Source organism: Thecamonas trahens, assembly GCF_000142905.1.
Source record: "Thecamonas trahens ATCC 50062 unplaced genomic scaffold supercont1.34, whole genome shotgun sequence".
NCBI lineage: Eukaryota > Apusomonadida > Apusomonadidae > Thecamonas > Thecamonas trahens.
The window spans coordinates 68,817-92,926 of NW_013657646.1; the positions used below are offsets into that span (position 1 = coordinate 68,817).

Here is a 24,110-nt window from a genome sequence, read left to right on the forward strand (position 1 = left end):
TGCGAGAGGCTACGTCGTATCCACTTGCACGCTGGGCTCGCGGCTTGGCTCCGACAGCTGCGCGATATGCTGTCTTTGGTGCGCTTTGGTTCCCGGCGTACCAGATCGGACTCGACGCTGGCCTGCCGGTCCCAGTTGCCGGCGGCCTGGCGGGCGTGGCAGGAGTCTCAGTCGTCCTTCCGCTCGACCGCATCAAGACCTTGGTGCAGTCGAGTCACCACGCGGCAGCATCGCCGATGGCGCTTGTGCGGGCACTGGCCGCCAGTCCGCCTACCGAGCTCTATCGTGGATACTCCCCGGCTGCGCTGCGGTGCGGCATCGGTGCCGCCATCATCTTTACAGTCCATTCGCGGGTGCTCCGGCTGATGCGTGGCGAGGCCGAAGACTGACCTCGCTACTCGCAATCGAGCGCCTGAATGATTTGGATTGTTGACGGGCGTGCAGACGTTTCGCGGTTCCAGCATCGCCGAATCAGGTCTGCAAGGACGTCGTTGGCCACAGCGCGGTCCACGTCTGGCCGCCAGCCCGACACAATGCGGTGCGCCACCTCGAGGGCATTGCTCCCACCAAACGCCGCTTGTCCGGTCAGGATCTCAAAGACGAGCGTGCCGACAACATACACGTCCGACGCGGCGCTCGCCTCGCCGCCACACAGAACCTCGGGCGCGGTGTAGCCGGCCGACGGCACCATGGTCATTGTGCCCATGTTGTTGCGCAGGTCGTCCATGCCAAAGTCGGTGAGCATGATCGACCGCACCCGTTGCCGGCGCACCTCCAGCAGCACGTTGGACGGCTTGAGTGCGCCATGCGCGCTCAAGCCGCGCTCGTGGAGGGTGTGCAGGGCACCGACAAGTTCGCGGATGATTGTCCGCTTGTTGTCGTGGATCTCGAGGTCGACGTCACAGTCGTTGTCCGCTGTATGTCCGAGCGCGTCGGCGAGCGTTCCGTCGCCGGTGCGGTGGTAGATGACACTGCACATTGGCGGAGCCATGCAGAGCCCAATCGGCCCGAGCGCCTCGCCCCGGCACTCGAGCGAGACCCGGAAGGCTGCTGCTGCAGCGCGTGCAATTCGGACCATGTCCAACACGTTGGTCGGCTGGACCAAGAGGAGCTTGACAACAACCGGCTCGTCGCGCCAAGTCGCATGGTGGACGTTGGCGTATGAGCCCAGCATCGACCGGCCACCTTGCGCGAGGAGGGCGCGGATGTTCTCGCGCGAAACAAGCCACTGGCAGCTCGGCTGTGGACGAGGCGGCATTGCCGGCATGACCGTCGCTACAGTCGTCCGGCTGCCAAGCGCAACCGATAACGTTGACTCGGGCAACTGGTAATCTCCGCCCTCTGGGTTTTCTGCCGATGATGACGACAAAGACGACACTTCGAGCGGCGTGACAGCCGATCGGGTGGCGCTCTTGCGGGTAGTGCTCAACAGATTGCGTTCGGTCGTGCTTGCGTCCGCGATGGTATTCAGGCCGAGCGGGACATGGAGTGGCACGATTAAGAATAGGCCGTGGACATGCGTTCCGCCAGCACTGGACGTGGTTGCATGGGCTGATGTTGACGGCGAGCCTCCGGATGAGTGCATACTTTTGACCATTCGCGACGGCTCGATCGGGACGAGCGAGAACTTGGCAGCAGCCAACCCGGTCAGATCCGCATGCAAATCGCCGACCACAAACATCCCGTGCGCAAACAGCCCACGACTTCCCTGCTGGCCCTCGTCGAGCCCGGCTTCTGTCAGCGCAAATCCGCCAAAGCACACCTCCCACGTCGCCGCCAGTACGTCCATCACCGGGCCGCTCAGGCTCTTTTGCCCAAACGCGTCCTTGGACGTCGCGATGTCCGCCCGCGCAGCCACCATCGCCAGCTGCGGCGCTCCCTCGCTTGTCTGCGCCACCATCAGGTTGATGAACGTCGTCAGCTGTGTGTGCTGGTGAAAGACGAGCGTGAGCGCACCGAGCTTGTGCGAGACTGTTGTCCCGCCGGCGAGTCGTGCCAGCTCGGGCACTTTGAGGTCGAGCGTGGTCAGCTGCTCGTGCTCAGCATCCGGGTCATTCACCAACCGCCTGGCATACCCGGCAAGTGTCACATGGACCGCGATGACGGTTCCGGACGGGTTGAGCGTAGTGGTCGGGAAGACGAGTGCGTCGGTCGAGTACAGCCGCCCAAGCTCGGCCTCAGCCTGGGTCAGTGACATGCGATCGGATGCCTCAACTCGCCAAAGCGCAGCCATGACGACTCGCAGCTTGGAAAGCGACGGAGGGAGGCGCTGGAGGTCGGGCCGACGACCGTTGATGACGTCGAGCGCGACAGCGATCGGATTCTCGCCAGCAAAGACATGGGCTCGCGATGCGAGCTCCCACAAGGTGATGCCGAGCGCATACGCATCCGAGGCGGTCGACAGCGCGGTCTCGCCCTCGTCGAGCACTTCGGGTGCCGTCCAGAATAGCGTGCCTGTCGTGGCAGTGGCAATTTGGGGTGTAGGTGCGGCGCGAGTCGATATGGAAGTTGCGGGTAGCCTCATCGATCCCATGGAGATGCTGCCATGCGACGCCGCGCCCACGCGAGCAGACATCGGCATCCGCGAGATGGACGCGCTCGCTGCAGCAACTGAGAGCGACTGGGACGGCGCGACTCGATTGCTCATCCGGCGAGACTGCTCGATTGCAGCGCTGGCGGTTGGCACTAGCGCCGCTGTCGGCCGGACAGACGAAAGCCCAAAGTCGCAAATCTTGGGCATCCACGATGCGTCAAACAGCACGTTGAGCGACTTGAAGTCACCGTGGACCACCCCAGCGTGCGCCAGAAAGTGCAGGCCTTGTGCCATGTTGTGTGCCCATTTGAAGATCATCGACGGGTGCAGGAACAGCTCGGCATTGTGGATCACATCGTGCATCGACCCGCGATCCATAAACTCGGTCACAATGCCCGGCGGCTCGATCGTCACACCCATGAAGATCACAATGTTGGGATGCCGGAGTCGGACAAGCATCGTCGCCTCGTCCACAAATTTGCGCAGCGTGCCCGGCTTCAGCTCGTGGTTGTGCATCCGCTTCACCGCCACGTCGGTTGCCCGCCACCGTGCCGTGTATACCGTGCCGAATGAGCCGATGCCCACCGCCTCGCCCACTGCAATGTCGTCCTCGGCGATGACCAGGTCCGAGTCGGACGCCAGCCGGTACGTCACTGTCTTGCGGCGGTAGACGACCCAGCCCACGATAACCGCCGCGATAATGGCTGTTGCAACGAGCGGAAGCACAATCGCAAGTGCGAGCATGGTCTTGGACTCGGAGACCGAGGTCGCCACCGCCAGCGGCGGCGCGGGGCGGTGGAGCGTGAGTCGGTACTCTGCACGGACTTCGCTTGAAAGTCGTAGTCCTTCACCAAGAGCGACCGCGCGGATGACGGTGTTGCCGTCAATCGCGAGCTGAACGCCATCCGAGAAGACGGCCGAGCGGCGCGAGGGGGTGGTGCCATCCGTGGTGTAAAAGATGATGGCGTCCGGGGTGAGGGTGGAGAGTGTGACGAGAAAGACCTTGGTGTAAGAGCCTGGCGGCGGGTCGGCAGTCGGCGCGGCGGTCTGGGCGAGGACAGCAGCAAGGCGTAGGGCCTCGATCTGTGGCAGGCGGGCGGTGTAGATATTGCGGGCGAGGACCGAGTCATTTTGCAACTGGACCTCGAGTAGCAGGGCGTTCCAGGCGTCAAAGACACTGGGGAAACCAGTGACGGTCATGGAGCGCTCCAAGAGAGTGCCTGACGAGAGAGTGGCGTTGTAGCCGACACGGACGCGCTCGGAAGCGATAGTGTGGGCGAGTGAGGGACGAACAGGGTAGCCGGAGATGCCGAAGAAGGAGCTGGCAACAGCCTGCTCTTCCGGTGATGCAATGTAGTCCATAAACTCCAGGGAGTGGTGAGGGTATATAGAGTTTGCGGGCACAGCCGCGATCTGGATGATACCGAGCTCGCCGTCTGTGCGGGCAGTGGCGGGCACGGCGTGCTTCACTGGGCCGTCGTAGACCGGGAAGCGAAAGGCACCGAGGTCCGACGAGACCATGGAGCCGCGGATCTGCGGAATGATGGACGCAACCTCAAAGCCGCAGAAAAGGCCGTGTGGGGCCCGTCAAGCGACTCGGCGTAGTACAGGTCGGTGTAGCCGGTGGCGGGATCGCCGCTCATGTACAAGGCGGCGACGTCGGCGAGAACATCGAGGACGTCGAGAATGCGGGGGTCGCCAAAAGGCACAGAGCCGGACATAAACTGCGAGTAGACCTCGTTGCCATACATGCGGATGAAGAGATAGTCAAAGTAGACTGTGGGTGGAAAGCCCATCCACCGAGGCATGGCGTGCGAAATGCACGGGCGCCCGAGCGCCGTCCAGACCTGGCACACCTCCTTGAGCTGCGACCACGTCTCTGGCGGCGAGAGGCCTGCGGCGGCCCATCGCGACTTGGAGTAGACGCAGACGTGGGTGTCGCCTGCAAGCGGGATGCCGTAGACCGACGGATGGGTCTTGGCGGTGACAGCAGTGCGAGCAGCCTCGAGCACATCGCCATCAAAGGCGGCATTGGCCCAGATCTCGTCGAGATTGACGTACTTACCCTTGTCCATGAGGTCCAGCTCGCCGCCAGAGCCGTAGAACGGGATGATGTCCGGCGCGCCAAGGGCATCAACCCAATGAAGGTAGCCAGCCGAGTCTGGAACGCCCAGATTGTGGAAGGAGATCGACGACGTAGCATTGATCCGACTGTTCCACCGATCCACAGCAGCATTGAGAGCTCTTCCTGGGCCTGTGTTGAGGTTAAAGTAGCTGAAGCAGCGGAGATGAACCAGAGGTTCTGCCGTTGACGACGACGATGCCATTGACGGAGTTGATGTCGACCGAGTTGAGGCGTCACTTGTTCTTGCCAGACCACCACCTAGCGGAGCCCAGCCATGACCATACGAAGCACAGCATGAGACCACGAGTCCCACACTGACCACCAGCCAGAGCATCTCTAGCAAACTATGTGACGACATAGATGCTTATTTGAAGTCGGGGTGTGGTTGCGGTGGTGGGAGGAGGAGGAGGAGGTGGCAAGGGGGGGGGGGGAAGGTGGCAACTTCTCGTGCGGTTTGCTCGGTTTTTTCCGTGCCAATCGGGAGAACAAACGTTCATTGTCAAGTAAATCATTTTGGAGACGCTCCGTTCACTGCTACACTTGCATGAATAGTCATCAAAGAGTGAACAGAAGATGAAGTTCCGTTTGGCAGACAAGAACGGTATGGTGTACAAGGGGGTAGTCGTGGGGGAGGGGAGTATGTTCCTACACCACTTATTTGTCGTGCGCGTCAAAGATGATAATTGGCTTTGGTGATGCGATTGCGTGGGAGGGGGAGGGGGAAGAAGGGGGGGGGGGGGAGGACTTTGGGGCTAATTCATTGGATATCACGACCAGAGTCAATGACATTATTCAACGTGTGCGACATGAGGACAGACATATGTTCAAAATTTGAATGGCATTTGGGCGGCAAACCGGTCAAACGGGCAAAGCCAGCCGTCAAAGTCGTTCGTTGCGAGGGGAAGGAAGAGGAGGTCATACCCATCTTCAACAGGAGCATCAGCTTCTTGTTGTTGTTGAGCGATTGGTTGAAGTAGCGGTCAAGGAGAATCAAGAGCGCCCCTCTCCCTCTCCCCCGTATACTCATATCTTGTCGTCTTCATCGTCATCTCCCTTGCTCGCTCGGTTGCTCTCTCCCGTCTCAGCCATGCGTGTCCTTGCTCGTGTCGTCCGTCCTGCCCCTGCTTCCGCCTCGCACACAGCCGTTGGTATCTCAGACTCGCGAACTGTTCTTGACAGAGCTGGCTCGAGCTGTCCAGAAAGTCCAGTACGTTTTGGAGGAAAGCTGTGGTGTGGTGTGGTGATGACGGGTGTGGTGATGACGGGTGTGGTGATGACGGGTGTGGCCATGATCGAGGCCGAGGTGCGGACCGATTCGGGCCATGCTTGATGGTAGCCGTCCATGACTCTGGCCATGATCGAGGCCGAGGTGCGGACCGATTCGGGCCATGCTTGATGGTAGCCGTCCATGACTCTGGCCATGATCGAGGCCGAGGTGCGGACCGATTCGGGACATGCTTGATGTTAGCCGTCCATGGTGTAGAGACTCACAGGGAAGAGGGCAACAGCTCGTTTGAAGTCGATCGTGTGTTTGATGAGTTCTCTACGCCGCGGGGCGTGTACAACGATGAGCTTCGACCTTACGCAGAGATGGTGGTGAGCCAACTGACCGATGCTGCCGTGGTGGTGTATGGCGGACCGGGGACTGGAAAGCGGAGTCTGCTGCTGGGCGCTCCGGGCGGCGATCCGGGCCTGGCCTCAGTTGCCCTTGCCTCGGTCTTCCAGTTCATGGATGCTGAGACCGAGGCGGGCTCGGACGATGCGTTTGTGGTCCGGCTCTCGCTCGCGCTTGTGCGCGACGAGAACGTGACCGATGCCTTGAGGCCGCCGGGCGCCGTTGCGGCTGGCGCTGCCGCCGCTGACGCTCTTGCCGCCGACGGTGACATCATCTGCTCCGAGGTCATCATCGCTTCGCCTGACGAGGGCTTTGCGCTCCTCGAGTCGCGGGCCCGGGCGGTCCACGCCATGGCCGGCGATGCCCACGTCGTGCTCAACATTGCGGTCGAGCGCATTACCCATGAGCTGGTCGAGACGCCGGCGCCGTCGCGGTTCTTCAAGAAGCCGCCGCAGCGCAAGCAGGTGCGGTACGAGGCCAAGCTGACGTTTGTGCTGGTGGCCGCGACTGGGTCACACACACCGATCACGCCCAACGCCATCTCGCTGCGGCACGACTACGCCAACTCACAGTCGCTGGCTGCACTTGACCAAGTCGTCGACGCGCTGGAGCGCGGCAACCGGCGTGATGCCGGATTTTCAAAGTCCAAGCTCACCCGCCAGCTCGAGCGTGCGCTTGTCGGCGACATTCCGGCCGTCTTTCTTGCCTGTGTTGCGCCGTATCGCCGACCGCAGCTTGACGCCATCTACACCATGCGGTGCGCCATCCGCTTCCGCGCATTTGCGCCCATCCAGCTGCCCAAGCCGCAGCTCGGCAACGTGCTCCTGGTCAAGGCCAACGCGGTTCTGTCAGCGGGCTCCGACTCAGACTATGAATCCGAACTTGACTCGCTCGAGCCGCAGCCCGGCGGAGCTGAAGTCGACAACGAGACCCGCAAGCCGTTTGTGCTCACCGTCGGCCGCGGCGATGACCCCGAGCTGGCTTCGTCGCTGTTGCGCGGCCGGCGCGCCGCAGCCGTTCCGGCCCCGGTCCCGGCCACACCCGAGGTCCGCCCCGATGCCGCTCTCGAGTCGACTGCCGGTACAGTTAGCGACCCGCTTGCCTCGCTCCGCTCCACCGCTGACGTCATGGCCATGGTCCAGTTTATGAAGGACGCCGTCGAGGCCGAGCTCGACTCGGCCGACCGGTTTGATCCGCCGCCGGCTGACGATCCTCTCGCTGCCTTTGATCCCGAGCTGATGGCGGCACTTGCCGCCGGCGATGAGAACGTTGCGCCTGAGTCTGACAGAGCACCCAATCTTGCGCCGGAGAACAACAAGTCGTCGTCCCGTGTTGGACGCGGCGGCCGCCGGGGCGGGCGTGGTGGGCGTGGCAGGCGTGGTGGGCGTGGCGGGCGTGGCGGGCGCGGCGAGCGCGGCGAGCGGTCGACTCCGCGCATCACCGAGCTGCAGCAGCAGGCAGCCGCAGCAGCCGAAGCCGAGCTGGCAGGCACGGGTGAACCCGACAATGGGGCTGGCACCGGCCCTGACTTTGATCTGTCCACCAACGACGTGGGCAAGCTCAAGGCGCAGCTCAAGGCTGCCAAGGAGGCGCTCGCTGGGAGCAAGTTCTTCCGAGCAGCGATGAAGAGTTCTGTGGCCAAGCTCAAGCAGCAGTTGACTGACGTCGAGACTGAGCGCGATGCGCTGGCCGAGAAGTTGCGTGGCAAGGTGGCGCGCGAGAGCAAGCTGCTATCGGGCAAGGCGACGGGCGCATCGCGGCAGGTCAAGCAGGCGAACGACAAGGCGCGGGCCGCTGAGGCCGAGGCGGCCAAGCTGAGCAAGCAGGTTCATGCGCTCAAGCAAAAGTCGCTCCTTCGCGACAGAAAGTGGAAGGAGCAGACGGCGGCCAAGATTAGCGAGCTGCATGCAGAGCACGAGGCTGCGGTGGCCAACCTCCGGTCGGCGGCCAAGACCGCCAAGGCCGTGCCAAAGCTCAAGGCGCGCAACGCCCAGCTCGAGGCTGCCCTGGCGCAAAAGACCGAGGATGTGCGTACGCTCTCAGATGAAGTCCTCCGCCTCCGGAGCGTGGCGCAGGAGCTCGGTGAGTCGGTCAAGTTTGCACAGACCGCGGGACGGCGGTCCCACGCCATGCCGGCGCGGGCAGAGGGCGAAATCGACGGCATCTCGCGCGAAGCCATTGCTGCGGCGCTGGCGACGGCCGAGCAGATGGCGGCCAAGGTCCACGTCAAGGACAAGCAAATTGCCAAGCTTCACGCTGCGCTGGCCGAGGCCCGGCGGGCCGGAGGCCTTGCGCTCTACGGGCACGGCGAGGCCGCACGGGCGGCACATCTCGAGCGGGCCGGCGAGATGGAGAGCCTTCTCAAGTCGGAGCAGGCCAAGCTCGCCGAGGCAACGCATGGCGCCGACGGCACCAATCGGCGGGTCCTTGTCCAGCTCGCCGAGTCGCGGGCGGCTGTGGCCATTGCCGAGGCGACGATTGCGCAGCTGCGGTCGGCGCTCCTCGACGCCCACGCAGAGCTCGCGCGCTTCTCAGGAGCCGCAGCTGTGCACGAGGCCAACACCTCGCTTGATGCCTCGAGCCGGGTGCTTGACAGCTCGCTGGCCATGGACGAGGTCCGGCGGCTCCCGTCCACGGCGGCTGTGACCATCACCTACGCGTCGCCCATGAAGCGGTCAGAGGAGCTCGAGCTCGGCGATGACGTGTCGAGCCTCCTGCAGCGGGCACAGGAGGAGACGCAGCATGAGCAGTAGTAGCAAAGAGAGTGAGGTGCGAGTCTGTTATTACACAATGCGCTCGAGGTCGCGTGCGTAGCCGAGCATGTCGGAGATGACGCGGAGCGAGGGGACCTTGGCCTCAGCCGAGGCGGCGGCGGTCGGGGTGGTGGCGGTTCCGCCCGGGCGGAGGTGGACGACACCGGCGTCGATGAGCCAGCCAAAGTCAGCGGCCAGCTCTGCGAGCTCTGCGTCGGACTCGCAGACAAGGAGGGTCTTGGCGCGAGCGACCGGCATGTCGGCGTAGGCGGTGGCGACGCAGGCGGCCATCTCGGCCTTGACCGCGTCGCGGAGCTTGTTGGCAAAGTAAGCCTCGTACGACGAGGCGTCAGCGGCCAGCTGCGAAGTCATCTCGATGACGTTTGCGTAGCGACCGTCGTTGAGCAGCTGCTCGAGCTCGACCACGGCGGCGACCTGCGGGTTGGCGAGGACGGCGGCCGGGAGCGTCTCCAGCAGCATGTGAAACGGAGCCGGGTACTCCGAGTCGCGGGTAAGAACGTGCAGGAGATGAAGCGAGACCATATGGGCCTCCTTCTCTGACGGCGCCAGCACGTCACGGTAGTCGGCGTAGTACGCCGCCAGCTGCGTCATGTGCCGCTCAAACGCCTCCGTCTCACGCTGCTTCACCGCCAGCAGCACTGCGTACTCGAGCACTGCCCGCGCCGTCTCGCCGCCATCACTTGCGCCCGGAACCAGGAAGCCCTCTTCCACCAGTGCGATCTGTGGTGTAGTGGCTGGTCAGTGAGTGGTGTGTCGGCATGTAGGGGGGAGAGTGGGAGGGGTCGGGGTTGGTCGGCAGACGACGGCAACCACAAATCCACTACATGTGCCCCTATGCTCCCCTATGTCCCCCCTGTGCACCTGTCCCCCCATATCCAGTCAATGGTGTACATGATGAACGAGGTGTTCAAGTTACGACCTTCTTCTGACGAGTGGCGGGGCGGAGGGGCGGAGGTCCTGAGGTGCATACCCCCCGTATCCATAGTCATGATGATACCAGCTTCCACACACCCCTACCAACATATAATACATGTTCATACACAAATAACTATGTGATTGTATCTCTATACAGGTACATGGGTAGCCCTCACAGTCAGAGGCCTTCCCCTAACCCCGCCAGCGGTAGGTCGCCTTGGCCGCCGCCCGATCAGCCGCCCAAAGCGAAACGATCGCGCCGGTGGGGGGGAAGGGGGGGAAGGGGAAAAGGTCTGCTGAGGGTGGGGCTGGGGGAGGGGGGGAGGGGGGAGGAAGAGGGGACAATCACACATACCTTCAGCTCATTCAGGAGCTTGGTGCACTTGGCATAGTTCGGAGCCTTGCCCTCAAACTCGCTCTGGAAGGCCTTGAACTGGGCAGTCACCCCAGACATGTTGCGCAGTTGGGTGGCACTCGTCTGGCTCGAACGGCCTGGCACTCTGCGCTGTCATCCCCCTGCGGGCGATCGATCGCCAAGTGATCGATCGCCACCGCTCCCCCCCCCCCCCTTACTCGCTGACGTCTAAGCACATGGCTTCCATTGGATTGATCGATGTGTTGGATGATAGCGCGGTTGCAGGTGGTGATGGGAGGAGTACTGGAGGGATAGCCAAAGGTTTAGATGTTGAGGAGCTCGACCGAGTAGTCCGGCACGTTGGCGACAACCAGGCGCGACGACTTGGACGAGAGCTGGGCGAGGATGCCGTCGATAGACTGCAGCTCATCGCAGAGGACGAGCTGCGACGAGACGAGCTTGGTCAGTTCGCCGACCGAAGACCAGCACTCATCGTCGAGGACCATGTCGGCAAAGTGGGTGTCGAGGAGCATGCGCATCCAGTCGAGGATGGCCGAGAACCGCGGGATGGGGAGGAGCGGCGAGCGGAGGGCGCGCAGGTCGTCAAACGAGCGGCGCATGTATCGCGACATCCACTTGAGGCCAGACTTGAGCAGGACAGTAAGGGCCGGGACCTCAAGGCGGCGCAGGTGCGGGCGGAGGAAGGCGCCCGAGTGCGAGTAGCCAAAGACGAGCGAGATCATGGTGTCGACTGCCGAGTCGGAGCCCATGCGCAGGTGGCGGATGTTGGCGCCGCCGGCCGGCCAGGCCCGCGAGACGGCGGCAGCGTGAGCAGCGTCGACCTCGGGAATGAGGCCGATGTCTTCGACCAGGAGCGTGCCGGCCTCGATGGCGTCAAACAGCGCCTCGATCGACGCCCGGAACGCCTGGCCTTGCTCCGACTGGCCGACGTGGGCCTCGACGAGCAGCTCAAGGAGGGCAAACAGCTGCTCCTCGGTCAAGTCCGAGACATGGACCAGGACCGAGGCGAGAAGGCCCCACTGGGCATTGTCAATGAGGGTGGGGATGAGCGCAGGCGTCGCTGTGGCCGACAGCACTCCGCGCATGACGAGGGCGCGGATGACGTCCCACGCCTTGGTCCGCAGCGCCGCCGCCACGGCCACGGCCACAAACGCCGGTGAGAGGTAGACGTACGGCGGGCCGGCCTCCAGCGCCTCGGCGTACGCCTCAAAGTGGGTCCGCACCTCGGCAGCGTTCTCGGCGTCGGCCAGCGCCTTCATCAACACAGACTCCTTGGCCTCGACGGTTGCCACGTCGTCGGCCCAGCCGTCGACATCGACGCCGAGCGCAAGCAGCTGATCGGCGTCGACAACTGCAGTCGGGGCGGACGCGCCGTCGCCGTTGGCCTGCACCCCGACCGGCGCCGACAGCGCCGCGGCGAGCGTAAAGACTGGCAGCTTGGCGAGAATGAGCACGACTTCGTGGGTGAAGACTGCCATCGCCGGATGCCGCCGCTCATGCGGCGCAGGCGTCGGGTAGACGAGCGCCTGGAAGAGACCGGACTTGCTGGGCAGGTCGTCGAGGCTCTGCAGTGTGCCGTACGCGGTGTCGTAGACCGCCAGAGCCGAGCTCTGGTTAGAGCTCGCCTTGACCGCCACCGTGTACTCGTGGACGGTCTTGGCTGCGACAACCGCGCCTGCGCCGCTGCCAAGGCCGCCGGCCAGCGGCGCGAGAGCCACCAGCTTGGTCCGCTGCTCGGCCTCGGAGTCGAGCTCGACGAAGAGCCGGACCGGGGTGAGGCCGGGTGCAACGACCAGCAGCGCCAGGGTGGCGGCCGTTGCCGCCTGCTCGTCGATCTCAATCTTAAGGGCGTCGACGTCGAGCTCGGCGTCGTCGCGGCCGGCGGCGGCGGCAGCGAGCAGCTCGGCGGCTGGCACCACGACCTTGGCCAGCTTGCGGGCAGTCAGCCGCGGCACTGCCGCCGCAGTATCCTCAACCATGCCCTCGACTTCCATGGCAGCCACGGTAGCCTCATCATCCTCGGGCACCATCATGTCGAGGACAGCGAGACCGATCTCCAGCGCCTTGCGACGGGCGGCCCAGCCGGCCACCACCGCCACGGGGCGGGCACCAGTCTCGCTCGCGCCGGCCACATCGCGGAGGAGGACCCGCGAGTTCTTGGCCACAAGGTCCTTGGTCATGGCAGGCGCCAGGCGCTCCGCGCCCGACCGCAGCAGCGCGTCGTACGAGAGCACGCCCACGGCACGGGCCGAGTTAAAGACAACCACCGCGCCACGCGAGAGCGCCACCATCTTGCTCAGCTTGAACGACAGCCGGGCCAGGGTCGGGGCGAGCATCATGCCCTGGCCTCCCGACTCTGCATCGTCGTTGTCGCTCTCCTCCGCCATGTCATTTGCGCCCCGAGACGAGCGCGACGGCGGCGGGCCGACTGTAGAGGCATCATCCAGGCGGGCAGCAGAATGATGCAGATCCCAGACCAAAAGAGCTGCGCCCTTGTCCACCGGAGCTGCGAGAAGCGAGGGAGTGGCATCAGGCTCTGGCGAGGAGAGAGATTCGGCCGTCGTCTTCTTGCTGTTCCTCGTCGATGACGAGGCACTCGAGTTTGACACATCGTTGCTCTTCGACTCGATTGCAGAAGCAGGGACAATGACTGCATGAGCAGAAAAGGTATGCTTTGAAGCCGCCGTCCAGTTTGCCCTCATCCGACCATCTGTCAATGAATACAGATAAACACCTTCCGCAGCAACCGTGACTGCCGCCAGACCCAGGCAAGGCGACATGCAAGCTCCCACCACAGGCGCAGCATACGAGGCAAGCGGTGACAAAGTAGTCTCCATGTTGTACTCTATCCTCGTCCTTACAACTAGATAGCTGTGGGTACTCTCTCTTGCTACAGCCACTCGCTGCTTCTCCGTATGATCCCTGGAGAGAGGCGTAGCTTGGCTCAACTCCGAGATGGATGGCTGGATGGTCTTCTTGACGAACGCCGACCGCCGACCGCCGACCGCCGACCGCCGACTGCTCGCCGACGACTTGCCGACCATTACTTGCCGACTGCTCGCCGACGACTTGCCGATCGCTCACCGCCAACCGCCGACCGCTCGCCGGCCATTACTTGCCGACTGCTCGCCGACGACTTGCCGATCGCTCGCCGACCACTACCTACCGACCTCTACTTGCTGACCACTCGCCGACGATCGCTCGTCGATGACCGCTTGCCCACTGCCAGCCTCCAGCTGATCACGACTTGGGATGGTGGTGTGGGGATGGGATTGCTATTGGGTGACGTAATGTCGTTTATCAGCCGGACGGGTGGGGGTGTAGGGTCACTTGGATCGGGCCGCCGAGAAGGCGCGGAATTCGCTTCGATGGATCAAGCTGCTGGCGTCTGTCGCGCGGAGAGATGACGCAAAAGCAGAGGAGGAGACTGAGCGAGACGAAGAGGCCTGCGGTGATGGTGATAAAGACGGTGGTGGGCGAGTGTGAGAATGCGATCACACAATAGACAATTACCATGGCGAGCTGGATGACAAACGGGATGATCAGAGCGACACGGCCAGGCTGGCCATCCAGCACGTCACGGACTCGATACGAGACGTCGTCAAGATGGTCGCACACCGCCATGACAATTTGCGCAAAGAACTGCACGATCATGACCGAGAGCGCGATGACCAGAAAGATGAGGCCAGGAAGCGATGATGATTTGCTGCCTGACCAGATGCGGACCGAGAGGTTGCTGTCAAGCGAAAAGGCGAGGAAGAGGGCAACCCAGAGAACGTTGACGGCTACAAAGGCGCCGACAAAGTTGAGCCTCAGCTTCCGGGTCTCATCCTGCAGCTCACGCTCGGATCGCGCGCGGTGCGCGCTCAGCAACCGCTGCTCACCGGGGCCGCGCCGTGCGTCAAGCATTGGGTCGTAGAGCGCACCCAGGTAGACCGCGTCGTGCGCGTCCAGGCGATCTTCGGTATCATCCAGAGGATCGCCAAAGTTGGGCACAACATCGGCGTGGATGGCTCCAGCATTATCCGCATTGCTGATTCCAATGGTGATCGTCATGTGGTGCGCCCACAGCAAGTCCAAGCCCGCCGAAAGCGCGTAGAGGCCAAGCATCCGCGTGTCGCCGTTGGCGTCACCGGGCTTGACCTTGCCGAGGTCCACAAGATCCTGCGGTGGGACGGCCGAGACCACCACATCGACGATATACTGCTGCGGCTGTCGGCCGTTGATCAGCTGCGGGAGCAGCAGTGGCTGGCTCTGGAACGTCTGCTGCCCGGCCTCGCCGGCCCATCGGACCTCGAACGGCTCACTGGTGATGGTTCCATTCACAAAGGTTGTCACAAAGGCGTGCGATGAGGCTCCGAGCTCGTTCCTATTGCGAAGAGCAATGGTTGCGTGGCTCGGCCGCGCTGGCGTAGCGGGCCAGGAGACAAATTGATGAAGGGCGAGGTCTTGGAGGGCGAGGTCTTGAAGGGCGGTGAACTCGCTCTGGATCACGGCATTCCTTCCGACGGCGTTGCCACCCTCGAAAGCGAGAAGGGCGAGGCAAAGTGCAGCAGCTGGTTGCTGCTGCACGAGAATCAGACGCAGCGATTGAGAGGAGCGAGGCTCGTCGCCCACTGCCGCCACCTCTACAATGAGATCGATCCGCACCACAGAGCTCTGAGCGAAGACATCAGAATCGGTGGCAACAGTGACGAGCCCATTGTCGCACTCAACGCGCGTCCCAAGTGGTGCGTTGCAAGCGGCCTTGGCCACACTGACCACACTCGGCGCGACCAGCTCCAGCACCACGTCATTGACGTCGAGATCGGGCATGTACTCGACACACCACGCGAGAGTGCTCATCTCGAACCTGAGCTCGTGACCGGTGCCGTCGGCAAAGCGAGCTGTGGCGGCGCAGAGCTCGACCGGCACGGCCGAAGCCGGAGCCATATCAGGCGGGGCGGTAAGAAGCAAAGGCTCATCGGTCGCGCAACACAAGAGCGCCCGCCAGACGCGAGCAACAAGACGGAGCAAATTGATGGAGTACTCACGTATCGTTTTGGGCTTGCTCGCAGAGGCGGTGGAGGTGCTGTCGCGGGTGCCCCAGGAAAAGTCGTCGAGGTTGTTGATGGCGAACATGTTGACAAATAGGAAAGCCATGGGGACCATAAACAGGTACAGCAGACCAAAGACCGTAGGCCACGACGAGCGAAAGTGAATGATGCCGACAATGAGAAACATGCCTGCGGTGGTGTAGACAAAGATCGAGGTCGGCGAGGTCGGAGCAGTGACCATCTCGAGAATGGAGCCGGCGACGGCGGCGGCCATCAGCGCGCCGCTCAGCGCCGAGAGGTACTTGGCCCACGCAATCTGAGTGTCAGACTTGCAGGTCATGCATATCAGAGCGTAGAGAGTAGGGATGGCGATGGAGCTGAGTGCCGCCACGTGAAGCGGAAGGCCAAGTCCATAGGAGAGGCCGCTGGCGAGGAGGACGACAACGGTGGCCGGCGCAACATACGAGATGTAGAGGACGATGATGACGTAGATGAGAAAGGCAAGCGAGGTCGAGGTCCGCGATGAATGCCACTTGGAGACAAGCTCGTGGACGTTGACGAGTGTCGATGGGTTCCAGCGCTTGCGCTGCTTGCAGAATTCCTCAAACGATTCGGGCGCAAAGGTCTGGGCCACAGCCGACGCGCGGTAGGAGAGCCGCCAGCCGGCTAGGATGAGAAGGGTACAGAGCCACCGATCCTCGCCCATGTCCATCATTAGCTTATCGCGTGGCCTGCTGGCGCGCTGCGAGTAGAGCGCAGCGAGCGAGGTGGCCGCGTCCGTCTCGTCAAGCACCGAGTACAGCGCCGAGACGCGGTACATCGAGAAGCAGCCTGGGCAGCAGAGAACGGTGCCGAACAGGTTCTCGGCAGCCTTACCGAACCAGTGCGATACGAGGTACTCGAATCGCTGGAACATGGCCATGATGCCCTCGCCCAACGGCTGGATTCGTCCGCAGACCGCACCAAGATCGGCCTCGTTGACAGCGGCCTCCAGGAGGACAACGACGTCATCGGCGCCAAACTTGGTGTCGCCATCGGTGAGGAAGAGAAAAACGTTCGCCAGGTCGATGTGACCGCCGCCAGTGATGATCGAGTCCAGATGAGCGAGCCGCTTGCGGATGATGTTGAGGTAGAGGACTTGTGACATGCGTTTGCCCTGCTTCACTCGGGTCGGGTCCTTGAAGTGAACAAAGAGCGAGGCCGAGCCGACCTTCCACTGCTGGACCGCGCCGTAGCTGGTCGTTTTGAAGCCAGAGACGGGAACGGCGAGCGGCGAGATGACATCGATGAGCTGGTAGGCGAAAGAAGAGAATGAGCCCTTGCGGATGCCGTCGTCCAGAACAAGGTGGCTCTCGATGTTGGAGGCAAAGGCGCGGCCTGCGTTTGCATCCCTGTCGTCGAATCGCCGGAGCGTCGATGAGATCGAGATCAGTAGTTGGGTCATCTCCTCGCGCGTCTCGTGCCAGAGAGTGGAGACGGTGATGACGACCTTGGGGTGCGTGTTGTGGGAGAAGCCGCGGAACGAGCTCTCAATAGGAGAGTACCCTTCGGTCAAGGTAACATTCGGGGTTACGACAGTTGCCGGCGCTGGAGGGTGCTTGCGCGCGTTGGAGAGAAGAAAAGCACCGGGGAAGACGCCGGGATAGGTGGGCAAGAACCAGTCGGAACCGGTGGCGCTGGCGGAGAGGTTGCGCGAGAGGAGGCCTGGCGAGAGCGAAAGGGTGGCGGAGAGACATGATGCCATGCATCCGAGTACGATGGAAATGACGACAGAGGCGCGGGCGCCGTCCGAGACGAGCTCGTCGCCCCAGCCGCACTCACCAGTCCAGGTGTAGTCGCAGTATGTCGAGTGAGTGACAGCGAAAAGGACAGGCGAGAAAAGAACCAGAGCCGCGGCGGTGGTGAGTTGGAGGCCGGCGACGGATCCGGCCCAGAATCCAAAGTTGACGATGGCGATGGCGACGGCCTCGAAGACAATGTTGATCCAGAAACGGTTGGAGCTGATGGAGAAGAAGGCGCGGAACATGTCAGCCGAGTGAAAGCCGTACAGGTAGTGGCCTACGAGCCAGGCCATGAGGAGGAAGAAGATGACCTGCAGCAGCGAGAGGATGCCGACGACAACCCGGCGGCGCTCGGAGAGGAGGGGCTCGAGGCGGCTGTGACCAGCGCCGAGTTGACGAGCGTGTCGGCAGACATGAGGACGATACCAAAGACGAGCGCAGCAGACGAGGCGTGGACATGCTTGGCCGATGCGAGAATAGCACCAATGGTGTAAGTGGTAAAGGCGAGAAAGCTGAGGACAAGGGTGGTCCTGAGGCGCATGTCGATCGGTACCGCGCCGGCGTGTCCGCGAGCGCGAACAAAGACGACGGCGATAAGGGCGACAAAGGTTACCAGCGAGCCGGCCAGATGCGGGGCCGAGAGCGTAAGCGCATACGCCGCCCACGGGTTCTCCATGCTCGGAAGGACAATCAAGCACATGAGGGCGAGGCCAATCGGCTGGCCAATGGTGAAGAAGAGGAAGAAGAGGGTCATGACGATGCGGTTCGGCTCGGCAGCTGACGTGGGCGTGGCGGCAGGCGAAGCCGCGGCGACAGGCGCCGACGCGCCAGCACCAGCGACCCGGTCTTCGTTTGACGGAGGATTCTCTGGCCTCTGAGGCGCAAAGAGCGTGGCATGAGCCACGACGCTTGGCTTGTGGTTGTGGCCGTGGGAGAAGTCGTAGCGGCTGGCGCTCCATGCATCGCCGAACGATCCGGTTTTTGGGGCGGTGCCGGTCGCGACGTTGGGGATGGCGATGACGGGCGAGAGACCGCTTTTGGCCCACCAGATGCGAGCCGAGATGGTAGCAGCAACAGAAAGAACGACGTTGGGAATGGCAGGGAGAACGAGCATGAGCGTGAGAGCGGCATACGCATTGACGTCATGCTCTGCCGCAACGCGGACCGTGGTCGCGACGTACAGCAGCTGCGTGAGCGCGAGCGCCTCGCATGCGGCAACAGTCAAGCCCTGAACACTGGCAAAGCTCCAGACATAAGTTGTCGAGAGCCACATGTGGTAGATCAGCTGGTGCTGAACTTGTGGCGTGGAGGACGCTGTGCAGGAGTGAGGAAATGGTGTTGCTTTTTGTCAACGCATCCGAGTGCGACACTTTTTGACAAGTGAGCCGTCCAACCGGAAAGTGTGTCATCCGCGACCCGCCGCGACACACGTGTTCTGCCTGCGAGAGATGAAATGAGTTGACAAGGACGTGAGTGGAAACACATAGGTTGTGGTGTGCTTGTGTGAGGCACGAGCGGGCAGGTAGAGTTTGAAGGCATCATTATTTCTTGCTGCTGCTTGCAGCGGATCCTGTCAACGCAAGCTTCTGAAGCCAATACAACGCAAACACAACCACATAGGCTGCAACAGAGACCCTCAGACAAAGAACATGCTATATTTCTACCATGTAGTGGTATGCTACCCACGTCAACCCTCTTCTTCGAACATACGGCTGATGCGTGGTGAAGAACAACAAGCCGAAAAACGGCAAGCGCAGAAAAAAACCCCTCCCGCCTCCCTCCCCCCCCCCCTCCTCCCTCACCATTCCCTCCTCCCCTACTTGGACAGGACGAAACACACTCGTCGACGTGTTGAAGCCATGGACTCGTCCGAGCTACAGCAGTTGCCACGTGTGACAGATGAACAGTATTCCAACATGCGGCAGGTATGTATCAGTGTAGCATTATGTGTGTGTGTGTATGTGAAGGGTGGGTTCGGGTGAGGTACCACTGGCGTGTGTGTGCTGTGTGTGTGTGTGTGTGTGTGCTGTGTGTGTGTGTGTGTGTGTGCTAGAGGGTGTGTGGGCGGGGGTATGTGGGTAGATTCAGAATTTGGTCCTCCTCCTCCTCCCCCTCCCCCTCCCCCTCCCTCCCTCCCTCCCTCCCTCCCTTGCCCTTGTACGGACGGCCCTACCTATATATGCATGTAGGAAATGGGTATGGTTCAAGGATTAAGTCATGGAGTGGTGGCTGCTGGTGGTGAGGAAGGTGTGGTGGTGGGTCTGCGGGGGGGCGGGCGGAGCGGAGGGAGTGGTCGTCAAGATCAACCTGGTGGGGATAGCGGGGGCGTGAGGGCGGGAGGGTGGGAGGGCGGGAGGGGGGGGCGGGGAGGGGGAGGGAGGGGGGATGGGGATAGCGAGGAGGGATAGCACAGGGAGGGGCGATGGGGTATGTTGTGGGACGGTTGCTCACTATGTTCTGGTTGGTTTTGTGTGGGTTGTGGGCTGGTGGCTGTGTCTGTGGTCTGGTGGGTGTGGGTATGGGTATGGGTATGGGTATGGGTATGGGTGTGTGTACTACGGGTATATGCTCGGATATCATGCTCTCTCTCTATGTCTGTCTCTTTGGATGGAGTGTAGATGCTGCAACACATGGAGCTGTATGGCATTCCCAAAGAAGACTCGCGGCGGCAGACGCTAGAGGCGCTTCTGGCGCAGCAAAAGTCGCTGCGTGCGAGCAAGGTCGAAGTGTGGCAGCCGACTGCGGCGGCGCGGCTGCAGCAGCAGGCTGTGGCGTATCGGCATCTTGTTCGCGGAGCATCTGTGCCGCGCGAGGTGCTGATGGAGCTACGGGCGCACGCGGAAGAGGCCGAGGCCGACGGGATGGGAGGCTTGCTGCCCGGGTCGTGGCCCAAATTCCGCGAGCCGGACGCCAACAAGCGCGAGTCGATGCTCCGCAAGCGGCTGCGTGGGCGGCTGGACGAGCTGCAGAGCTTCCCGCTGGAGGCGTCGCTGGACGAGACGACGGTGCGCAAGCTGCAGGTTGAGACTGCGCAGCTTATGGCGTTCCACGTTCAGCAGAACACGCGGCAGACGCTTGCGCGGCAGCAGCAGCGGGCAGCGCGGATTGCGTCTGCACGGGCGCACCGTTACGAGCTTGCGCGGCCGACGCTCATTGAGGCTGTGCCGGGCTCGACGGCCATTTCGGAGCGGACGCTCAGCTCTGCGCTCGACATGATTGCGGAGCAGAAGCAGAAGGCGCTGCTGGAAGCTGTGGCCGAGCGGCGGAAGGAGATGGTGGAGGCGGGCAAGCTGCGGACGACGGCGCGGCGGCTGCTGTGCGCGGCGGTGCTCGAGTACCACCAGGCCAAGAAGAAGGCGGCCGAGCTGGAGCAGGAGCGGGCCGAGCGGGAGCGGATCCGGCTGCTGAAGGAGAACAATGAAGAGGCGTACCGCCAGCTGGTGGAGGAGACCAAGAACGAGCGGCTCAAGTCGCTGCTTGACCAGACCGACGACTACCTCGCGCAGATTGGGCAGGTGCTCTCACGCGAGAAGCGGCGTGTGGAGGCCGAGGCGGCGGCGGCAGCGGCGGCCGGCGAGCTTGCGCTCGGGACGGCACCACTCCCAGAGACCTCGGAAGGCGCTGTGGCGGCGACGGATGAGGAGGCAGCTGCGGCTGCGGAAGACCTGACGACGGCGCGGGCGGGGATCAACTACTACGAGAACATCCACTCGGTGAAGGAGGTTGTGACGCGGCAGAGTCCGTCGCTTGTGGGCGGGACGCTCAAGGGCTACCAGATTGCCGGACTCGAGTGGCTGGTCTCGCTGTACAACAACGGGCTCAACGGGATTCTTGCCGACGAGATGGGACTGGGCAAGACGATCCAGACGCTCGCGTTGGTGACGTACCTGATGGATGTCAAGAAGCTGCCCGGCCCGTTCCTCATTGTGGTCCCGCTCTCGACGGTCTCCAACTGGGTTAACGAGATGAACAAGTGGTGTCCCTCGCTCAAGTTTGTGGCGTACAAAGGCCGGAAGCAGACGCGGCGGGCGGCGTACAACAAGATGGTGGCTGAGGGCTTCCACGTCTGCCTCACGACGTACACGTTTGTGGTCAAGGATGCGTCGAGCCTGGCCAAGTTTGGGTGGAAGTACATCATCATCGACGAGGGCCACCGAGTCAAGTCGAAGAAGGCCAAGCTGACGATGACGCTGACGGAGGACTACCGGACGGAGCGGCGGCTCATTCTGACGGGCACGCCGCTGCAGAATAACTTGCAGGAGCTCTGGTCGCTCCTCAACTTTCTGCTCCCGCACGTGTTTGGCTCGTCGGGCACGTTTGAGCAGTGGTTCAACGCGCCGTTTGAAAAGACCGGCGAGTCGCTCGAGCTCAACGAAGAGGAGACGCTGCTCATCATCAACCGCCTGCACAAGGTGCTGCGGCCGTTCCTGCTTCGGCGGCTGAAGAAGGAGGTGGCGAAGCAGCTGCCGGACAAGGTGGAGACGGTGCTCAAGTGCGACATGTCGTCGGTGCAAAAGGCGCTGTACAAGCGGCTCTCGAACCGCGAGGTGGTCAATGCCGGCGGGCCCAAGGCGCTCAACAACGTGCTGATGGAGCTGCGCAAGGTGTGCAACCACCCGTACCTGTTCCCGGACGCGGACCCCAAAGTGACGGACCTCAACATTGTGCGGTCGTGCGGCAAGTTTGCGCTGCTGGACAACCTGCTCCGCAAGCTGCGGGTGCTCGGCAACCGAGTCCTGCTCTTCTCGCAGATGACGGCGCTGCTGACGGTGCTGGAGGACTTTCTCATTTTCCGCGGCTACACCTACATCCGACTCGACGGCTCGACGCGCAACGTCGACCGCGGCGAGCTGCTGCGCAAGTTCAACGCGCCGGACTCGCCGTACTTTGTTTTTCTCCTCTCGACCCGCGCCGGCGGGCTCGGGCTCAACCTCCAGTCGGCCGACACGGTCATTCTCTTTGACTCTGACTGGAACCCGCACGCCGATCTGCAGGCGCAGGACCGTGCGCATCGAATCGGGCAGAAGACGCAGGTCCGGATCTTCCGGCTCATCACGCAGAACAGTGTGGAGGAGCACATTCTGGCTCGGGCGCTCGAAAAGCTCGAGATGGACGCCATGGTCATCGGCGCCGGCAAGTTTAACCAAAAGTCGTCGGCCGAGGAGCGGCGCGAGATGCTCAAGCAGATCATCTCGCAGGACATCTCCGAGCGTGCGCCGGACGACCTGCCGTCGGCGTCGGAGCTCAACGAGCTCATTGCGCGGACGCCTGTTCAGTACGAGCTCTTTGAGCGGATGGACAAGGAGGCGGAACTGGCGCGTCTGGCGGCGGCGCGGCGCGACCGCAACGCGCTGGAGGGCAAGCCGCCGCTCATGACCAAGACCGAGCTCCCCGAGTGGCTGACCGAGCAGACGCTGCATGCCGAACGCGAGGCGACGCGGCGGGTCATGGCCCAGGAAATGGGCAAGGGCAAGCGGTCGCGCGGTGCCGACGTCATCTACAACGACGGCATCACCGACGACCAGTTTGCCGAGATGCTCGACTCGGGCATGACCGAGGAGGAGATCCAGGACTACATCCTCAGCAAACGGTCAAAGCGGAAGCGGAAGCGGACGACCCGTGGCCGGCACGCCGCCGAGGCCGGCTCGGATGACGACGAGTCGGGCGGAGCAGGCTCCGAGTTTGACCCCGAGTCGTCGTCTGGTGGCGACGGCCGCCGCCGGCCGCGGCGGTCGACGGCCACCGGCCGGCGGAAGAGCGCTGGCAGCGGGCGCGGGCGCGGGCGCGGGCGCGGGCGCGGGCGCGGACGCGGACGTGGACGTGGGCGCGGGCGCGGGCGGAGTAGCTCGTCGCGGGCAAGCTCGGCGTCGCGGCCGTCGAAGCGGCAGAAGACCTTGGGCAGGAAGAAGCGTGGCGGCGAGTCTGACGATGACGACGGTGGTGAGTCTTCGGGTGCAGGGCCGATTGCGCAGTGGCGGGCCAAGGCGCAGGCGATGATCGAGGAGCTTCGCCAGGTGACGGTCGAGGAGGGCGAGGGTGACGAGGCGTTCTCCCGGACACTCTCGGACCCGTTCGAGGTCCTCCCGTCCAAGGCCCTCTACGCCGATTACTACCGGTTCATCAAGCGGCCGCGCAGTCTCCAGCAGATCATGGCCAAGCTCGAGACGTCGCGATTCAAGACGTGGCGCGCGTTTGTCGCCGACGTCCGGCTCATCTTTACCAATGCCATGGCCTACAATCGTGAGGACTCGAACATCTACCAGGATGCCGTCCGGCTCCTCTCAGCCTTTGAAGACATTGTCGAGCGCGACGGCGTGCCTGTCGCAAGCTCGACGTGAAGAGCACGGGATGGATGGTAAACTTTGCTTTGGTCTTGTGGCGTCGCAGCTGTTTTATTGTTCGATGCTTGCTTACGGGGCGAGGATCGAGTCCTACGGATAGGGGGGGGGGGAGCGAGTGAGTGAGTGAGTGTGGTGGTGGTGGTGGGGGGGGGTTATGTGGCATCTAGGATAAGCAGATGAGGCTGATGCTCTAGGCGGAGCGGGGCAGGGTAGACCAAGGTAGGAGAAAAGCCGCGACTGAAGCGACAGCAGTGAGCAGTCCACAGCCAAAGGCAGAGCCAGCAGCAGCCTGCAGTCCCAAGCACCCAGTCCCAAGACCGAGGCAGTTCCGTCAGCAGCGGCTAGCATCAAACGTCCATCACACCAGCCAAGATCTCGAGCCCAAGCCATCATTCAGCCTAACCAAGCCACCATCCTTGCCCAAGCCATGGCGGCAACACACAGTGTGCAACCAAATCCATCCAAAGCCAGCAGCACAGTAATCCACCATCGACGACCAAGTCACCACACTTCCCCGAATCCATGGCCACAGCAGCCACCAAGCGACGAGGCAATTGGTGGCGGTGGGGAGGGGGGGGATAGGGGGGGGGGGGGGGAGGGAGGTGTTCGTGTGC

The 24,110-nt window shown here is 62.8% G+C and overlaps 5 protein-coding genes across 5 annotated transcripts; 2 read left to right on the forward strand and 3 right to left on the reverse strand.

Moving 5' to 3' along the window:
* Positions 1-306: 306 nt before the first annotated feature.
* On the reverse strand, positions 307-5,035 carry AMSG_07257 (TKL protein kinase). Its single transcript, XM_013900732.1, has one exon. The coding sequence runs from the start codon at positions 4,052-4,054 to the stop codon at positions 395-397; it is 3,660 nt and encodes a 1,219-aa protein (XP_013756186.1). The 5' UTR covers positions 4,055-5,035; the 3' UTR covers positions 307-394.
* A 196-nt stretch (positions 5,036-5,231) lies between these two features.
* Positions 5,232-9,074, forward strand: AMSG_07258 (uncharacterized protein; the record flags this gene model as incomplete). The annotated part of the gene is made up of 3 exons (XM_013900733.1): positions 5,232-5,264; positions 5,840-5,865; positions 6,167-9,074. 3 exons carry the CDS (start codon positions 5,232-5,234, stop codon positions 9,024-9,026), a joined length of 2,919 nt encoding a protein of 972 aa, XP_013756187.1. The 3' UTR covers positions 9,027-9,074.
* Positions 9,034-10,423, reverse strand: AMSG_07259 (Rpn12). Its single transcript, XM_013900734.1, has 2 exons — positions 10,318-10,423; positions 9,034-9,767 (listed from the first exon to the last, which is right to left on the reverse strand). The coding sequence occupies exons 1-2, from the start codon at positions 10,414-10,416 to the stop codon at positions 9,057-9,059; spliced, it is 810 nt and encodes a 269-aa protein (XP_013756188.1). The 5' UTR covers positions 10,417-10,423; the 3' UTR covers positions 9,034-9,056.
* Positions 10,424-10,640: 217 nt separating this feature from the next.
* AMSG_12058 (uncharacterized protein) lies at positions 10,641-18,531 on the reverse strand (the record flags this gene model as incomplete). The annotated part of the gene is made up of 3 exons (XM_013900843.1): positions 17,538-18,531; positions 13,852-17,505; positions 10,641-13,010 (listed from the first exon to the last, which is right to left on the reverse strand). Exons 1-3 carry the CDS (start codon positions 18,426-18,428, stop codon positions 10,641-10,643), a joined length of 6,915 nt encoding a protein of 2,304 aa, XP_013756297.1. The 5' UTR covers positions 18,429-18,531.
* Positions 18,532-19,071: 540 nt separating this feature from the next.
* On the forward strand, positions 19,072-23,531 carry AMSG_07262 (chromatin structure-remodeling complex subunit snf21; the record flags this gene model as incomplete). The annotated part of the gene is made up of 2 exons (XM_013900735.1): positions 19,072-19,080; positions 19,774-23,531. 2 exons carry the CDS (start codon positions 19,072-19,074, stop codon positions 23,491-23,493), a joined length of 3,729 nt encoding a protein of 1,242 aa, XP_013756189.1. The 3' UTR covers positions 23,494-23,531.
* Positions 23,532-24,110: the final 579 nt, after the last annotated feature.

What these genes read in the sequence shown, in the direction of transcription:
- AMSG_07257 (XM_013900732.1), bottom strand. Translation starts at nt 4,054, where the DNA reads ATGGTCTCGTCGGACCTCGGTGCCTTTCGCTTCCCGGTCTACGACGGC.
- AMSG_07259 (XM_013900734.1), bottom strand. Translation starts at nt 10,416, where the DNA reads ATGTCTGGGGTGACTGCCCAGTTCAAGGCCTTCCAGAGCGAGTTTGAG. An exon ending in AGCTCCTGAATGAGCTGAAG is followed by an intron (nt 9,768 to 10,317) that starts GTATGTGTGATT and finishes ACTACACCACAG; the next exon opens with ATCGCACTGGTGGAAGAGGG.